We start from the raw sequence: 18,377 nt of genomic DNA on the forward strand, positions 1-18,377 counted from the left end.
TTGAGCTCTCTGACAGCTGTCAAGATAAAAGTGTCACATGTTCATTTGGAGTGATCATTTTCTTTTTGGGTTGAAGTCATGACAGGAGTTTGTGCATGCTTCATTTATGACATCTTAGTGAAAACCATAGGCTACACAGCAGAAGAAAAGAACTCAGCCCTACCATCTGCTACATGGAAGACACTGGGAGAGTTGCTAAGCCTCTAGGCCTCAGTGACCTCTTTGTGAAAATGGGAGCATTAGCCCCTGATCTGGACTGTTGGTTTGAATACAAGTGTTCACATTCTCTGCTTCTCTAAATTGCATTAGAAGAGAGAAAAAGCCAGGCATTGAGGCACACAACTGTAATCCCAGCACTAGGGAGACTGAGGCAGGAGGATCACTAGTTTGAGGCCGGCCTGGGTTACACTATAACCTCCCTGCTTCAACGTCTCTCTCTCTGGAAAAGAGAGAGAGAGAGAGAGAGAGGAGAAAGAGGAGAGAGGAAGGAAGAAGGAGGAGGGAGAGAAAATATGAAGTTAATTTACAGAGTTAATTTACAACAGCTCTAGAAATGACCAAATCTGATACCACTCTAGAACACGTATGGGGAGTGGCTTTCTGATACTGAATGGATGGGAGAGAGTCTTCTCTACATGTGTCAGGGTAATAGTGGAAGTCAAGCTGTTCTTTGGTTCTAGAAGCCTCTGGACGTTTCCATGCTTGGAGTGTGCAGATAAGGAAGTAGGAAGAAATCAAGGTGATTCGCTGCCAAGTAGAACATGGGTCCCAGTCCCCAGTGCCCTCACATCCCGTGGCTGTGGGTTTACCTTTTCCCACAGCCCAAGAGGCAGCCTGTTGCGGATTAAATGCTCAAAGTCATATGTTGGGGTTCTAACTCCTGATGCATGGGCGGCCTCCTCCTCCTCCTCCTCCTCCTCCTCCTCCTCCTCCTCCTCCTCCTCCTCCTCCTCCTCCTCCTCCTCCTCCTCCTCTTCTTTTTTTTGTTGGTTGTGGGGCTTGAACTCTGGGCCTGGGCGCTGTCCCTCAGCTCTTCAGCTCAAGGTAAGCACTCTACCACTGGAGCCACAGAGCTTCTTCCGGTTTTCTGGTTTATTGGAGATAAGAGTCTCACGGATTTTCCTGCCTGGGTTGGCTTTGAACTGTCATTCTCAGATCTCAGCCTCCTGAGTAGCTAGGATGACAGGCGTGAGCCATGGGTACCTGGCTCATTTGGATACTTGGAATCTTTTTTTTGACACTGAGGCTTGAACTCAGGGCCTCACACTCTCACGGCTTCTTCACTCAAGACGGTACCATTCCAGCCACATCTCTGCTTCCTCTCCTTCAATTCTGACATTTATTTCCCTTTCCTCCTCTTCCTCTTCTTCCTGCTCTCCCTCCTTCTCTTCTTTCCCTTCTTTTTTTTTTTTAATTTAATTTAATTTTATTTGAGAACATACTGTACAGAGGGGTTACAATTACATGGGCAGGATAATGCATACATTTCTTACCAAGCATTGCAGCCTCCTCCTTTGTTTACCCTTCACCTCCCTTCCCAGCCCCCCCCTCCCCCCCACCCAATCATACCCCCCCCCACACCGACATTGTAAAGCTGGTTTTGACATGACATTTTGTACTTCTCATTGTTGCAACAGGTCCACCTGAATCCTTAAACGACTTGTTTGTCCCCATCTCCTCTACAAGTTATACTGACATCAAATATAGTGAAAGCGGGGGTTACACTGTGGGGGAGGGACATAATCTTATAAATGTGTTAGAAACACATGCATGAAAGAAACAAAAACATTAAAATACATATTTAAGGGTTCATTTTCCTAACATCACATTCTCTGACCTTTTCCGCTTGACTCATCCCTATACTAGATATTGCAAATAAGGGAAACCATGGGACCTATGTTTCTTTGGGCCTGGCTTACTTCACTTAATATATTTTTTTCCAAGCCTTTCCATTTCCTAACAAATGGGGAAATGTCATTCTTTCTGATGGAGGCATAGAATTCCATTGTGTATATATACCACATTTTCTTGATCCATTCATCTACTGAGGGGCATCTGGGTTGGTTCCATATCTTAGCTATGGTAAATAATGCTGCAATAAACATAGTTGTGCTGGTAGCTTTAGTGTGGTCTTGTTTGTAAACATTTGGGTAAATGCCCAAAAGTGGGATTGCTGGGTCATAGGGGAGTTCTATGTGAAGTCTTTTGAGGAACCTCCATACTGCTTTCCAAAGTGGTTGAACAAGTTTACATTCCCACCAACAATGAAGTAAGGTTCCTTTCTGTCCACATCCCCTCCAGCATCTGTTGTTGTTAGAGTTCTTGATTTTTGCTGTTCTAACTGGAGTGAGGTGATATCTCAATGTTGTTTTGATTTGCATTTCTTTTATGGCTAGGGATGTTGAACATTTCTTCATGTGTCTATTGGCCATCCTTCTTTCTTCTTCAGAGAAGCTTCTCTTTAAGTCTTTCGCCCACTTATTTATTGGGCAGTTGTTTCTTTGAGGATTTGTTGTTGGGTGGTTTAATTTTTTGAGTTCCAAGTATATTTTAGATATGAGACCCTTGTCCGTTGTATGGCTAGTAAAGATCTTCTCCCAATCCGTGGGCTTTCTATTGATCTTGCTAGCTATGTCATTTGCCCTGCAGAAGCTCTGCAACCTTATGCAATCCCATTTGTCCAACCTTTCTTTGATTTGTTGTGTTTCCGGGTCTCTATTCAGAAAATTTCGGCCTGAGCCAAGGAGACCTAGGGTTTCTCCTATTCCATCCTGTAATGTTTTCAGAGTGTCTGCTTTGAGTTCAAGGTCTTTGATCCATTTGGAGTTGATTCTGGTGCAGGGTGATATATAAGGATCTAGCTTTAGTTTTCTACATGTAGTTAACCAATTTTGCCAGCACCATTTACTGAAGAGGCTGTCTTTCTTCCATTCTATTGTTTTAGCTCCCTTATTGAAGATTAGATGGCTATAGGTCTGTAGGTTCATTTCTGGGTTTTCAATTCTATTCCATTGGTCCTGAGGTCTGTTCTTTTTTTTTTTTTTTTTTTTTTTTTTTTTATTGTAAAGCTACTATACAGAGGGTTACAGTTACATGAGTGAGGTTATGAGTACACTTCCTCTTGAACATTGTTACCCCCTCCATTGTTTTCCCCCTACCATCCCCTCCCTCCCTCCCTTCCCCGAGGTTCTTTTTTTTTTTTTTTTTTTTTTTTGATTGTGATTAAATGATTACATAATTTCAAAGTCACAAGTTCATTCTAACTTCCCTGGAGCAAATTGTCTACCACAGTCTGTAATATATAACAGTGTTCACATGTTATGTACCATATTTGTGATCAGCAGCATGAGGATATTTAGTAGTGGTTCAACCAGATGAGCGGGAGTTCTTTGTTTCTTAAGTCCTGTTAGTTTTGTCGTATCACCTAACCTTTTGGATTTAGCATCCACTTATGAGGGAGACCATGTACCGTTTGTCTCTTCGTTCTTGGCTTACCTCGCTCAACATGATTCCTTCTAGCTCCATCCATTTCCCTGCAAATGCCATTATTTTGTCATTTCTAATGGCTGCATAATATTCCATTGTGTATAGATACCACAATTTTTGGATCCATTCATCTGTGGTGGGGCACCTAGGTTGTTTCCATATCCTAGCTATTGCGAACAGTGCTGCAATAAACATGGAGGTGCACGTGTCCTTGTATATTGGTTCCTGTTGTTCAGGGTAGATGCCTAGAAGTGGTATGACTGGGTCGTAAGGGAGGTCAATCTTTAGCTTTCTAAGGACCCTCCAGACTGCTTTCCAAAGTGGTTGTATAAGTGTACATTCCCACTGAGGTCTGTTCTTATGCCAATACCAAGCTGTTTTGATTACTATGGCTTTATAGTAGAGTTTGAAATTTGGTATTGATATTCCTCCAGCAGTGTTTTTTCCGTTGAGGAGCGTTTTTGCTATTCGGGGTCTTTTATTGTTCCATATGAATTTTTGGATTGCCTCTTCTATTTCCTTGAAGAATGAGGGTGGAATTTTGATAGGTATTGCGTTGAATTTGTAGATAGCCTTGGGAAGTATTGCCATTTTCATGATGTTAATCTTTCCAATCCAGGAGCATGGGAGGTTTTGCCATTTTTTAAGTTCTGTGTTGATTTCCTTTATCAAAATTTTAAAGTTTTCATCATAGAGCTCCTTCACTTCTTTAGTTAAGTTAATTCCTAGGTATTTTATTTTTTGTGGGGCTATTACAAAATTTCCCTTCTTTTTTGTTTCTTGTTTTGACATTGGATAAGGAACAGACTTGAATCTCCGGAAGGAAGTCAAAGTCATTCTCTAGAATTTGGGCCTTTTTTTGTATAGTAAGATGACAGAACCCAGGAGGGCCTTTGGGGTGCAGTATGGGAGATACGGTGTCATTTTACCACTCAGAAAGAAGTTAGTCTTCCTCCTGCCAGAGACCATACTCACATGGTACTTACCTGCTTCTGTTTATTAGTGTTGTTCAGAAGACACAGGCTGCTACAGTGGCCAGCAGGCTGCTCCTTACCATGGGAGAAGCTGTGGGTCCTCTCCAGCCAGCCCATCTCCTGAGGGCAGGCCTCGGTGGACATCAGCCATGTGGCCAGTGGCATTAGGTGTCCCAGGAATGGGATGAGATTGTGGAGTGAATCAACTGTGGAGTGGGGCCTAGAATATCACCACTCACCCATCACCAGTCAGTCCATTGGGAAGAGTAGATGGAGCAGAAGGAGCATGCATTGATTGCCCTAACTGAACAAATAATTGCTGAGCATTTACATTGTGAGTTCTTACATAAGTGCTAGATATGACTTAGCAAGCATTACAGGGGTGTGTGTGTGTGTGTGTGTGTGTGTGTGTGTGTGTGTAAGAGAGAGAGTGACAGAGAGAGACAGAGAGAGACAGAGACTGAGACAGAGAGACAGACAGAGAGAGAGAGAGATCTCAGCATCCTGAGTAGCTAGGATGTTAGGCATGAGCCACAGGTGCCCTGCTAATCACAGTGTTTTGAGGGAAGGAGACGGAACACCTGCTCACACTGATGGTTGGCTCTCAGCCTGTGCTAAGGGTCGTGTGAGAAGCACAGAAGCATGGGAAGCTTTCTGGGAGGAGTCAGCTGAGGCCTTGGAAGTTTTCTGTCCTTCAAGTCCTACAGGAAGCTGGACAGAGGAAAATGATTGAGAGAGCCTTAAATTGTGAGAGTAAGAGAATTGTTTACCAGTGTGCACAGGTACTGGGCCTTGCTTGATTGAGTGGTACTTTCTTTGATACCTGTTTGCTCTGCGACTTTCCGTATCACAGCGCATGGGGAAGGTAGGACACGGGTCCTGGGGAAGAGCTGTGATGATCAGGGAGGCAATGGACCCATCCTTTGAAAAGTTGAGGTCCCTAAACGGGTGTTTGCTCATCTGTTCTGATGAGCATGGGCACAGCGCATTCTCTGCTTCATGGAGGCTTTCAGATCTACTTTTTATCAATTTGTTGTGGGATCACCATAGAGGACTGCGAACCCTAAATTCTCCCAGTTTGTGCATGAACTTGTACAGAGGGGTTAAAGATCATTTGATTCCTCTCTAAAGTGAGTGATTGGCTTCCATTGCACCAAGATTTTTTTTAACAATCTCTGTGTTTTCCAAACTAGGAGGCTGTGGGCTTGGAGGCTCCCGGGAGTTTGTATATGCTGGAGGCCAGGGAAGCCTTCCAACAGAAGACATGTACTAGAAAGACCCAGTGGCAGCGTTTTGATTGAGTTTTTTTTTTTTTTTTTGGACAGAGGCTAATGGCCACCCAGGAAGAGAAAGCCATGATATAGTCCATCAGAAATTACTTATGGAGTCTATTTCTCTCTGGTTCATTGGAGGTCTTCTTAACAGTTAGTTAAAAAAAACTAAAATGATTGAATTCCTGTTTTAAACCTTGAAGACACTTTATATTTTGGCTACAGCATTATTTATATTTGGTTCATTTTTTTTTCAGTGAAGTTTCTGTCCCCAAATCTAGTCAAAACATTGTCAAAACAAATACACGCCAAGTTTTGCTGTGTTCATCTTTCTGCTTTGTCTGAGTTCTTCTGATGTTCAAGTTCAGGGTTTCCTATTGTTTCTGCAGGCAGTAATCGTTCACAGGCAAAATATTCAGCTGTGTGTGTGTGTGTGCGCACATGCATGTGTGCGTGTATGCGTGTACATGCTCATGCACGTGGTGGTAGTAACCAAAATCAAGGCCTCACATCTCACTTGGCTTTTTGCTCAAGGCTGGTGTTCTACCACTTGAGCTACATCACCAGTCACACAATTTTCTGTTGGTCAACTGGAGATTCTTTTCTCCAGTCTCACAGTGTTTCCTGCTTGGGCTGTCTTTGAACTGCAAACCTCAACTCTCAGCCTCTTGGGTAGCTAGGACTACAGGCCTGAGCTACTGGTGCCCAGCTGTATTCAGTTTCTTGTCTTAATATAGAATGAATAGTATGTGGCAATTTAGAGCCAAGTAAGTTGGACTCTTACACATGTGTTCAGTCATGGATTCAATGTATATCCTACAAAACGAAGAGAAGTGAGGGAAGGGGAAGGTGGGAACAATGAGTGAGAATGTTGACAGACGTGACTTTGATCAAGATGCATTACAGTCATAAACTACTTTGTTAAATGGCAACTCCTTTGTACAACTACTTAAAGATGATAAAAAAGAAAAGAAAATTTCCAGAACTAGTTGTCAAAACAAAACCCAAACCCAAATCCCATGCTCTCAGTTACCACTAACTTACTTAAGAAATCAAGTAAAAAGTTCTAGAAACTCCATCTCGACCAGCAGCTGGGGTATGCCGGTGCATGTCTGCTATCCTAAAGGATCAGGAAGCCCAAATATAAGAATCAAAATCCAAGCTGGGCACCGGTGGCTCACACCTGTAATCCTAGCTACTTAGGAGGCTGAGATCAGAGGATCGTGGTTCAATGCCAGTCTGGGCAGGAAACTCCATGAGACTCTTATCTCCAATAAACCACCAGAAAAACTGGAAGTGGCGCCGTGGCTCAAGTGGCTCAAGAGGTAGAGCGCTAGCTTTGAGCTGAAGAGCTGAGGGACAGCACCCAGGCCTAGAGTTCAAGCCCCATGACCAACAACAACAACAACAACAACAAAAAGGCTTAAAGTCCTGGTCAACCTAGACGTAAAGTGAGACCTTATTTATTTACCTATCTATTTATTTGTTTGTTTGTTTGCCTGTCCTGGGGCTTTAAATCAGGGCGTAGGCACTGTCCCTGAGCTTCTTTGTGCTCAAGGCTAGTACTCTACCACTTAAACCATAATGCCACTTCTTGCTTTTTCTGAGTAGTTTATTGGAGATGAGAGTCTCAACGACTTCCCTGTCCTGGTTGGCTTCGAACCTCGAACTTCGATCCTCAGATCTCAGCCTCATGAGTACCTAGGCTGGGTCACCAGCACCTGGCAAGATCTTATCTTTAAAATAAACTATACACAAGAAGGGGTTAGCGGAGTGGCTCAAGTGGTAGAGCACCTACTTAGCAAGTATGAGGCCCTGAGTCCAAACCCTAAGTACCACCAAAAAGAGAAACAAAACCACAAAACAAGAAAAGAAAAGTCACTTTCAAAAGTTTAAATCTAGTTTTCGTCTGATTTTGTTTAAATCTAGTTTTGTCTACTAAAGTATGCATATTTATAGGACACCATGTGATGGGGGAGAGAGGGAGAGGGAGGGAGATGATGATGATGATGATGATGATGATGATGATGATGGTAGCATCTGCAGGCATAGAGTTGTATACCTACAAGGAATGATGCTGGAACAAAGAAGACATGAGTTATGGGATGGAAGCTGAGCATGGGATGGCTGGGGAGCTTTTGCGTGTCAGGGAAGTGATTTTCTTCTACTTCTTTTTGTCCATAGGATAATAAGACAGCTAAACACCCCAGTAGCAGGACCGGCCCAAGACATTGTCCGCAGGTCAGATAATGGCACACATTGTGTACTAAATTATGAATAAGCTTGTCTCTGCTTTATGCCACCGAGCTTTGAAACCATCCTTTATGCTGTCAGGACTGTAAGCCGCCCTGGGAGGCAATTTCCCTCATTATCATAATAATATCAGTAGCAGAATCGAATCATAGGTAGTTGGTTCTGGGAAATTAATATAAAATTGCTTTATGGGTTAGCATGAAGGTACCTAATCACTTAGATTGTGCTCATGTGAGGGCGAATGGATGCACTCCTGAATCTTTAATAGGGTAAGAAAATCAATCTCTTTTTTTTGAAAGTGAAGATTGTTTAATACTTACAAGAAAAGTTGAAGAATTTTCTCAGATTTTATGAGCTGCAGGAGGGCTTCACGGAGAGCTGCTCTCCGCAGTGTCAGCTTCTCCTAGACTCCAGCCTGCGTCAGTTCCAGTCATTTCTTTGTCACCCACATGATGTTCTTTGCAGCTGCACCCCATGGCAGGCTGGCAGTTTTTGTCCCTTTTCTGAAATTTAAGGGGAGGATGTCATTTCTCATTATGAAATTACATGGTCATTGTAAAGGGTTTGGAAATATGATGAAGGGTACCCCTACAACCCAAAGGTAACCTCAGTTACTGATGTTTTCTCTAATTTACATATAACTGTGCCAATAACCTATAAGCACATTTTTATGGAAAAAATGAAGTCATTACCTGAGTACCCCAGATCTAAGACTAGCACCCCTATCCTGTCAGTACTCTTCTCCAGTAGTAATATGTTCTGTTAGGCCTTCTCTTTTCGGTTTCTGAATATGTTTTTAGGAAATATGTATAGTAGAGTTCTTCCTCTTTTGTTGGTTTTATGAACTCAAGTATCAAACTGTGGATTTACAGTGTGTGTGTGTGTGTGTGTGTGTGTGTGTGTGTGTGTGTATCTCTGTATGTGTGCAAGGGCACGTGCGTGCTGGTACTGGGACTTCAACTCTGTGCTCTTGCCCAGTGTTTCATTCATGACTGGCATTCTTCCACTTGGGTCACACCTCCAGTTTAGCATTTTGCTGGTTACTGGGAGGCAGTCTTTCCTGTCTTGGCTGGCTTCAAATCTTGATCCTCAGATCTCAGCCTCCTGAGTAGCTAGGATTCTAGGTGTGAGCCCGCAGTGCTCTGCTGCAGTCGTTTTTGTTAGAAGGAGATATAATGATACGACCACATCACTTCCTAAAGAAAGGTATTAGGGAAGAAATGATCACAACTATTGGGAAGCCTATTTTCCTGATGACAGATGAGGATTGACGCTTCCCAAGTGGCCGTGCGTGGGACAGGGGCCTGTGGTGGTGGCTCCTGTGGGAGGAGGGCCGGCTGGCGTTCTGCACCGAGGCCTGGGCGGTGCGTGTCCTGCTGTCTGCTGTCCGCCGTCTCCTTGGACATGTTGTGACTGGCCAATGCTGCTGATTCCTAAGCGCTCGGGAGAGTTGCTTTGGGGTTTTGTGGATTGCCTCACACCAGTCATAGCAACCCTTGTTGTCAAGTTCTAGGCTTGGTGAGGATGTTTCAGGAGTGTGTCAAGCAGCAGTTGAGCAGTTGGTCATGGTGGTTTCTGGCTGTGAACCAGATGTGTCCCTGGGGGCTGCTGAGAGGAACAGGAAATTCTCCTCCGTGTGATCTCCTTCATGTGCCGGCATAAACCAACGCTTTCCTTACAGGACTGTCACAAAGACCACAGGAGCTGGAGACTGGGTAGAGGTGGGCAGAGATCTCTGTCCCAATAATTCCCTAGGAAAGAAACAGCCCTAGGGGCTGCCCCCCACCAGCCCTACAGGCCCCCCCGGCCCAACCTCGCCCCACGGGTATGGGTGCCTGCCTCATGTGTTTCTTTTGCTGTGATAGTTTAGTGAGCTGTCAAGGGCAAAAACTGAAGCTTTACAAAGTAAAATTTATGGGCATTACCCCGTGGGTCAAGGGCTTACCTCCAAATATAGGAGTGATTTCCCAGGTATGGAGTTTTGATTATAATTATTATTATAATTATCAACTTACTCTTATTTTGTTTAAGACTGAGGTTTGAACTCAGGGCCTTGCACTTACCAGCCGGAGTTCTAACCACCGAGCTGTGCCTTCCGTTGATTTTTATTCCCCTCCCTCTCCTCCTCCTGCTGGCTGTTTTGGGGAGAAGCCCTCACTTTCTGCCTGGCTCTGTCCCTGTGTGCTATCTGGCTATTTTAGGCTTTCCATTGTAGTTAGAGGCATGTGCCATTGTGTTCAGCTCTTCGTTGAGATAGGGTCTCTGAAATAACTTTGTCCTGGCTGGCCTCCAATTGTGATCCTCATCATTGTTGAATGTAGCTAGGATTATAGGTATAAGCCACTGGCACCCAACTGGCATCCTTATTTTTCATCTGCTCCATCAGTGAAGCTGAGAATTCCCTTTTGGGGGGACAGGTGCACTCTGTGCTTCCCTGCTGTGTCTAACCTCATGCATTCGTTCTGCCAACTCCAGGAGTGATGAGGAGATCGAGTAGAAAGAGCAGATGGCAGCATTGGGATGGGCTGGGAAGGTGGCTCAGTGGTAGAGCGCTTGCCTTGCATGCCTGAGGCCCTGGGTTCGATTCCTCAGCACCACATAAGCAAAAAGAAAAAAGCCGGAAGTGGTGCTGTGGCTCAAGTGGTAGAGCACTAGCCTTGAGCTGAAGAGCTGAGGGACAGCGCCCAGGCCCAGAGTTCAGGCCCCATGACCAGACCAAAAAAAAAAAAAAAGACCTTTTCCATTTAAATCATGTGGTCTTGTCACTAGACAAGCGAGACGAGGTCCTCTTCGTCGGTCATCTTCGTAGGCTGGGACTGGGAGAACAGTGGCGGTCTCACGATGAGACAAGAAGTAGCTTTCGCCCCTTCCTTCCTCCAATAGCTCTTGGTTGATGCTTTTAGTTTTGGGCAGAAGTCAGACAGCATTTGGGATGGGGAAGGAAATATAACCGGCCAAGGCCAATCCTGTGCTCTTCTTTCTTGTTTTCTTTCTTTTCTTTTTCTTTTGTCGGTTGCAGGGCCTGAACTCTGGGCCTGGGCGCTGTCCCTCAGCTCTTCAGCTCAAGGCTAGCGCTCTACCACTTGAGCCACAGTGCCACTTCTGGTTTCACGGCCTTTCCTGCCCTGGTTGTCTTTGAACCGCAGTTCGCAGATCTCAGCCTCCTGAGCAGCTAGGATTATAGGCGTGAGCCACCACTGCCTGGCTATTTCTTGTTTTCTTTAGTGCTGGCACTTCATGCAATGCCCTGGGGCCACCATACCCCTGAATCTGACTCTTGCTACTGTACAGGATGAAACGGCATCAATTGGCTCACCAGAATTGCAGCTCAATTGGATCACCAGAATTGCAGCGTGAGAATTGTGACCATTGGTGTCTCAAAATGAAAGGATCTAGTTTTTCAATCATACCTCTGAGCCTCACCCACCCTCTTATTTTTGTCACGAGTCAGGGTTTTGTGATATTTCCCGGACTGGCAATGATTGTCTGTCTATGTCAGATCCCACTACTGTCTAGAGTGAGCGCGTCATTGGTTCCTGGGCCGCCTCCTGTAAGATGACAAATGCCCTTTCCTGCCCCTGAGCCCCTCCCTCACCTCAATAGCAGAACCTCAATTGCAGTGTCTGAATAGCAGCACCTGTGGGGCCCCTGAGCTGTGCGCCCCTCCCCCACTCTGAGTAGCAGGCCTGGCCCAAGACCTCCGCCTCCATAGTACCATCTGTGGGAGGGACTGGTAAGGCACTTCCTGCCTCCAGCTTCAGGTGAAACACCTCAAGCCCCCGATGGTATAAAGGGGTTGCCCAGGGGGTGGGCCTGTGCCATTTTCTCTCCCCTCGCGTGAGAACTTGGCCTTGTTGGCTCTGCTGGCAATACATCTTTCCTCCTATGTGACTTTGTCTGTCTGGTCTTTGGGGTTACTGTCTATTTGGGTTATTTTCTTTTACATCCTTTTGAACTTTTTTTTTCCTGTGCCAATCCTGGGGCTTGAATTCAGGGCCTGAGCATCGTCTCTGAGCTTTTGTGCTCAAGGCTAGTCCTCTACCACTTGAGCCACAACTCCACTTCTAACTTTTTTTGGTGACAAGAATTTCATGGATTTCTTGCTTGGAGTTGGCTTGGGACTGGGATCCTCAGATCTCAGCCTCCTGAGTCACTAGGATTACAGGTGTGAGCCACCTAGGTGTGCCCAGCTAGGATCTTTCACGTTTGATTGGGTCAGCCTCAGAACACAGTCCTCCTACCCATGCCTCCCATGAAATTGGGGTTACCGTGTATACCACCTAGCATGTTGGTCTTGCTAACTTTTAGCCTGGGCTGGCCTCAAATTGTGATCCTTACAATATCTGGCTCCCAAGTAGCTGAGATTACAAGAATGCGCTACCATGTTAAGTCTTGGTAGCACTTTTGATATAATTGAAATACAAAGAGAACTGTCTAGGCTTTCTTTGTGCAGCTGTATAGAGAAACCTGTTTACCATTCCCTTTAATGTTATCTCCCCCAGGACATTTATGGTCATTCTTTGGAAGTCCCAGTCACCCGGGAGCAGTTAAACCGCTATCGGGATGTGGCTGAAAATGTTCAGAGCGAACTTGCAGCCACTTTGGTCAAGTTTGAATGCGCTCAGTCTGAGGTAAGAGTGTCCACACTCGCCAATCAGAAGGGGCTGAGCAGGATATAGAGTTGGGAATGGAGATAGTTGGATACAGATAAAAACATTTTCGCCTCAGGTTTATCCCTGATCTTCTCCTGGGGCGTGCCTGCCCTTGCCATGCTGTAGAAGCGGGCAGTGCCTGCATTCCAGAAGCTCCGCCTCCTCGCACAGTCTGGGGCACCTGAGGGCCTTTGTGGAAGCTGTCTGGAGAAATTTCCAGCGTCTTCTAGAATACCTTCCTTTAAGGTGGATCACTCGAAGTCTGGAACACTTACAAGGGAATTCTGAATTCCTTCATTAGGGAAGTTCTGTTGGCCGGAGAAAATTCTGGAAAGAGGTTGGGATCCATGGGCCCTTTGCGTCTCCTGAGAGGCATTGGCTGATTGCCCAGAGGTCTGAGGAGTCCACGCTGGCCTGGGAGGTGACCAGTACTGTCCCTGAGGCTGCTGGGACCTGCTGAATGATGAGCTGATACTCTGTGTATGTGTGTGTGATCTCAGTCTCCTGAATAGCCAGGATTACAAGCGTGAGCCACCCATGCCATGCCTGGGTTTAGTTTTCTTCTCACTCACAGTGATGGCTCAGAAAGTGAGGGGAGCAGGGGCTGGGAAGGTGGCTCAGTGGTAGAGCGCTTGCCTTGCATGCCTGAGGCCCTGGGTTCGATTCCTCAGTACCACATAAGCAAAAAGAAAAAAGCCAGAAGTGGTGCTGTGGCTCAAGTGGTAGAGTGCTAGCCTTGAGCTGAAGAGCTGAGGGACAGTGCCCAGGCCCAGAGTTCAGGCCCCACGACCGGACCCAAAAACAAAACAAAAAAAAAAAAAAAAAAAAGAAAGTGAGGGGAGCACTGTGATTGGCTGGACAGTCTTTCTTTACTTGGGAAAGGTTGTGAATATCAAATCACAAACCATGTGGCTTGTTGATTCCTTGAACTGCTGGTTCTCAGCAGTAAAAGTAGCAACACGAGAATGCAGAGAATTGGTGACCACTGGAAAGGGTTGTATGGCTTTGAGCAGTGTCCCCACACATGTTTTGTGAGTTGACCCAAGACATTGCTCATTTTGTTTTGAAAAAGAGTATGAAGTCTGTTATTAAGATGGAATTTTCTAGGCCAGTTGCTGGTGGCTCACGCCTATAATCCTAGCTACTCAGGGGCTGAAATCTGAAGATTGGTCCAAAGCCAACCTCGGCAGGAAAGGTTGTGAGACTCTTATCTCCAATGAACCACCAGAAAACCAGAAGTGGAACTGTGGCTCAAAGTGGTAGAGCACTAGCCTTGAGCAGGAAAAGCTCAGGGACAGCACCTAGGCCCTGAGTTCTAGCTCCACAACTGACAAAAAAAAGATGCAATTTTCTATTTGCTTATACAAATACAAGTGGGAGAAAAAGAAAAGGAAGCTGGATTAAGTCATGAAGAAAAGAGTGAGAATGTTTTTCTTTTTCTTTTTTTGTGCGCCAGTATTGGGACTTGAATTCAGGGCCTGGGTACTGTTTCTACACTTATCACCCAAGGAATGTGCTCTACTATTTGAACCACAGCTTCACTTCCAGCTCTTTGGTGGTTAATTGGAGATAAGAGTCCCATAGACTTTCCTGCCAAGGCTGGGTTCAAACCGAGATCCTTAGATCTCAGCCACCTGAATGGCTAGGATTGTAGGCATGAACCACCAGCATTGGGTGTAGAAGTAAGATGGTTTCAGCTTTCTTATATGTCCTTCACATGGTACACTGTTACATCCATTTTCTTTCTTCCTTTCTCTTTCTATTCCTTTTCATATTAGCTTCGAGACCTCCGCTCTAAGATGCTTTCTAAAGAAGTTTGCTGTCAAGAACTAAAGGCTGAGATGGAGAGCTACAAAGAAAGCAATGCCAGGAAATCATCTCTCGTCACCTCGTTGAGAGACAGAGTTCGTGAGCTGGAGGAAGAATTAGCAGCACTTTCCACTTCTAAAAGCAGGATAGAAATCACAGCTCAGACTGCAACCAAGGAGAGCCAGAGACTAATGAAGAAAGTCACAGAACTGGGGGAGCAATTACAGTAAGTATGGCGCCATTAAGCTTCGTAGTTTAACCTAGTGGCCACATTCATTTCTGACAGCCACTAGTTTCTGTTCTTGAATGTGCTTTGAATGCTGTGTACTATTTGGCCCTGAAACCCAATCTGAAAAAAAAGTTATTGGCCTCAAATACCTTTGCAATCTTGAACAATTTTCCTCAGTTCTTTCTAAACATCAAGTATCTTAACAAACAGATTGTTGTCATAGGTTTGGTTATAGCACTCACCACGCGGATTATATGCATAACTGGATTGCAGTGTGCATTCTTGGAAATGGAGATTTAACCCTGAGGTGGTCGGAAGTCCACAGAAGAAAGCACTTATTAAGAAGCTAGTTATAAAAGTACCAGGAAGCCAGACCACCCCAAACATTCCTCATTAGGTTTGATGCCCAATTTAGGCAAAGATCTCAGGAAACCTAGGTTACCATGCTTAGTTCTGAAAAGAGATGACCACTGAGGCAAAATTGGGAGCTGCCTGCATCTAAAATATATCTCATTAATACATATGACTTTACTGTCACGTGTGTGTGTGTGTGTGTGTGTGTGTGTGTGTGTGTGTACACATGTGCATACAGATGGCAGGTGGTAGGGCTTGACAGGAGGTACATTTATGTGGTTATGGGCAGATTCCTGAAACTTTATTGGGTCAGATGAAATATGAATAGAAGTGAGTGTAGTTTAGAGACCTTTGAAATGGAGACATAAGCTTGCAATCCTAAGGTTAATGTCTGAATGATATAAACAAACCAACAAGAGCAATAGCATTCATTGTGCCCAAGACGCTGAGTAAATATTACCTTCCATTTGCTAAAAACAGGAACCCAGGGACATATTGGTTCTTTGTTTTTGAGTTTTCTTTTTTTATGATTAATTTTTTATTGTTATTAGAAAGGTGATATACAGAGATGTTACCATTTCATAAGTCAGGTAATGAGTAAATGTCTTTCTCTTTTTTTTTGGTTCCATAATGCTTTATTTATAGATAGACCATAGTAGATGATAGACAGACAGATGATAGGTAAATGTTACCAGAGTCTTCAATAGGACAGTGCCAGTCTATCAAGTATGAGGCCCTGAGTTCAAACCCCAGTACAATAAAACATATTATGTGCAGTGATAACTGTGACAATATAAACATGCATTTAGCTTTTCTTTTTATCTATCTATCTGTCTGTCTGTCTATCTATCTATCTATCTATCTATCTATCCAACTATCTATCAATCTATCTAATCATCTGTCTTACTGAAGGAATGAGAAAGTGCCATTTGAGCTGGTATTTATTCATATTGTTTCCAGAAGAGAGAGTCCAGCTTTTGAAAGCATCCTTAAATGTTTATTTTCCTCAGGAGAGGAAGCAGCCAGCTGAAGGTATCTTCTAATAAAAGGAAAGAATCATTAGCATATTGCTCAAGGGGCCTGGGTGGGGCTGGGAAGGTGGCTCAGTGGTAGAGTGCTTGCCTTGCATGCATGAGGCCCTGGGTTCAATTCCTCAGCACCACATAAGCAGAAAAAGCTGGAAGTGGCACTGTGGCTCAAGTGGTGGAGTACTAGCCTTGAGCTGAAGAGCTGAGGGACAGTGCCCAGGCCCAGAGTTCAAGCCCCATGACTGACCAAAAAAAAAAAAGGGGGGCAGGGGCCTGGGTTAAGATCAATAACTCATTATTGCCTTAGTGATTTGATACTTAAGTATTAACAAAATACATTTCTTTTTGGACAATGTCATCCTTTTCTTTATTGTATGTTTTTTTCTTTTTTCTTTTTTTGGGTCTGGTCGTGGAGCCTGAACTCTGGGCCTGGCCGCTGTCCCTCAGCTCTTCAGCTCAAGGCTAGAGCTCTACTACTTGAGCCACAGAGTCACTTCTGGCTTTTTTCTTTTTTCTTATGTGGTGCTGAGGAATGGAACCCAGAGCCTCAGGCATTCAAGGCAAGCACTCTACCACTGAGCCACCTTCCCAGCCCCTTGTATATTTTTTTTCTAAATGGAAAGATGATATGCTTTTGAGTATATGCAGTTAATGTGTTTCGTTACTCTGTGAATAGAGGGAAAAATTGCAGTAAACACTCACCATGGGGAAAAAGATAAAGCCATAATCATGCTTATTGCCTAGGATATTGAAAAAGTGACACCACATTTCTGAAATTTCCCTCTAATGTGTGTCTAATTTTTCATGATATCTTAGCCTTGCATATTTTAACCATTAATAATGTATGATACAATTTCGGTAGACCTATCTGAAAATTAAATGAGATAGTATAGGACAGAAGTCTCCCAATTGTCTTTGACAGGCCATTCCGGTGTTCTTCCCATATTCTTTAAAGATTCTGGGTATTAGCTGCTCATAATGATATTTACCAGTCATTGAACATCTCTTCCAGGTATGGGATCATCCATCCTCTGTTCCTGATATATGTCACCCTTGTAAGTCATTGTGGAGCGTTTACAGATAAATGAATGTTGCTCCTCGGGTACCAATAGTGTGCCTCTCTCTTTCCTCCTGAGCCCTGAGTGGAAACCTAGAGCTATGTGGATTTTGACCCTACACATGAGGAAGAGTCTGTACATAGTCTAGAAACCCTTCTCCTCTGCCACTGAGCCTACATCTCCCCTCCTCTTATTAAGTCTAAGGTGCCTTGAGGGTTCCTGAAGAAGGCAGAAAATTGCTTCTGCATTTCTCCCTTCCTAGCAGGGCTTGGCTGACAATAATTTGCACTGGGTTTGGGAAACTATTGTATTGAAAATGACAATGATTTCCCACAAATTGCTGAAGTTCTGACTTCTGCGGTATTATTTGCTCGTTAGGAAGTGTTCAATGGAAAAAGAAGAGACTAAGAAGCAAGCCTCAGAGAACTGCAGGAGACACGAGGAATTTCTAACTCAACTTTGTGATTGCTTGGATCCAGAGAGGAAGCGCGAGGAGGCACTGAAAGAAGATTTCATTTCAAAGGTGTTTGCATGAAGATGAAAGAGATGATCAATACACGGTTCTGACAGGAAAAGAAGTGCTGTGCTGAGTCTAGGGGTGGCAGGAGGCTGGGATAGTACCTAAGGACAGCACACATTCCCTGCGGGAATTATCCACACCCGCTCTGAGCTTCACTTCCAGCGTCCCTCACGAGTGTTATTTGAGATCACTCTCCAAGTATTACTTACTTTGCCTAAGATATATTTACATGGCCATATGCATTTGTTTATTGGTTAATAGTTAATTTTTTTGTCACGGGGCTTGAACTCAGGGCCTTGATACTATCCTTGAGCTTTTTTTTTGTTCTCAAGGCTAGCAGTCTCCTACTTTGAGCTCCACTTCCAGTTTTCTGGTTGTTAATTGGAGCTAAGAATGTCACAGCCTTTCCTGCCCAGCCTCCAGAGTAGCTCGGATTATAGGCATGAGCCACCAGTGCCAGGCTAAGAATTAATCTTAATATGTCTTTGGGACATTTTTTTCCCGTTAGTTCCAAATGCAATCACAAAATCAGGAATGTGTTGTTTGAGGAATATTTATTAATATAAGGATAAGATTAGGAGTCTCCCTATATTTATTGTTTTTCCCTGAGAATCTTATAAATGTGCCCAGTGGATAATTCTAATACATAACACCGGAAGCAAAATGCCCTGATAATCTTAGCCCTCAATGTAAGTATCCAGGATTTTTCTGTTTGCTTTCATCTGCCTGCCTGCCTGCCTGCC

The 18,377-nt window shown here is 44.3% G+C and overlaps 1 protein-coding gene across 1 annotated transcript in view; it reads left to right on the top strand.

Moving 5' to 3' along the window:
- Positions 1 to 18,377, top strand: part of Ccdc170 (coiled-coil domain containing 170) — a 74,236-nt gene that overhangs the window by 9,844 nt on the left and 46,015 nt on the right. Inside the window, exons 2-4 of the mRNA XM_042683688.1 lie at positions 12,487 to 12,615; positions 14,415 to 14,671; positions 17,493 to 17,637. Coding sequence (XP_042539622.1) covers positions 12,487 to 12,615; positions 14,415 to 14,671; positions 17,493 to 17,637 — 531 coding nt within the window. The remainder of the gene's footprint in view (positions 1 to 12,486; positions 12,616 to 14,414; positions 14,672 to 17,492; positions 17,638 to 18,377) is intronic.

Source organism: Dipodomys spectabilis, unplaced genomic scaffold (genome assembly GCF_019054845.1).
Source record: "Dipodomys spectabilis isolate Male_0828 unplaced genomic scaffold, ASM1905484v1 ptg000001l, whole genome shotgun sequence".
Taxonomy (NCBI): domain Eukaryota; kingdom Metazoa; phylum Chordata; class Mammalia; order Rodentia; family Heteromyidae; genus Dipodomys; species Dipodomys spectabilis.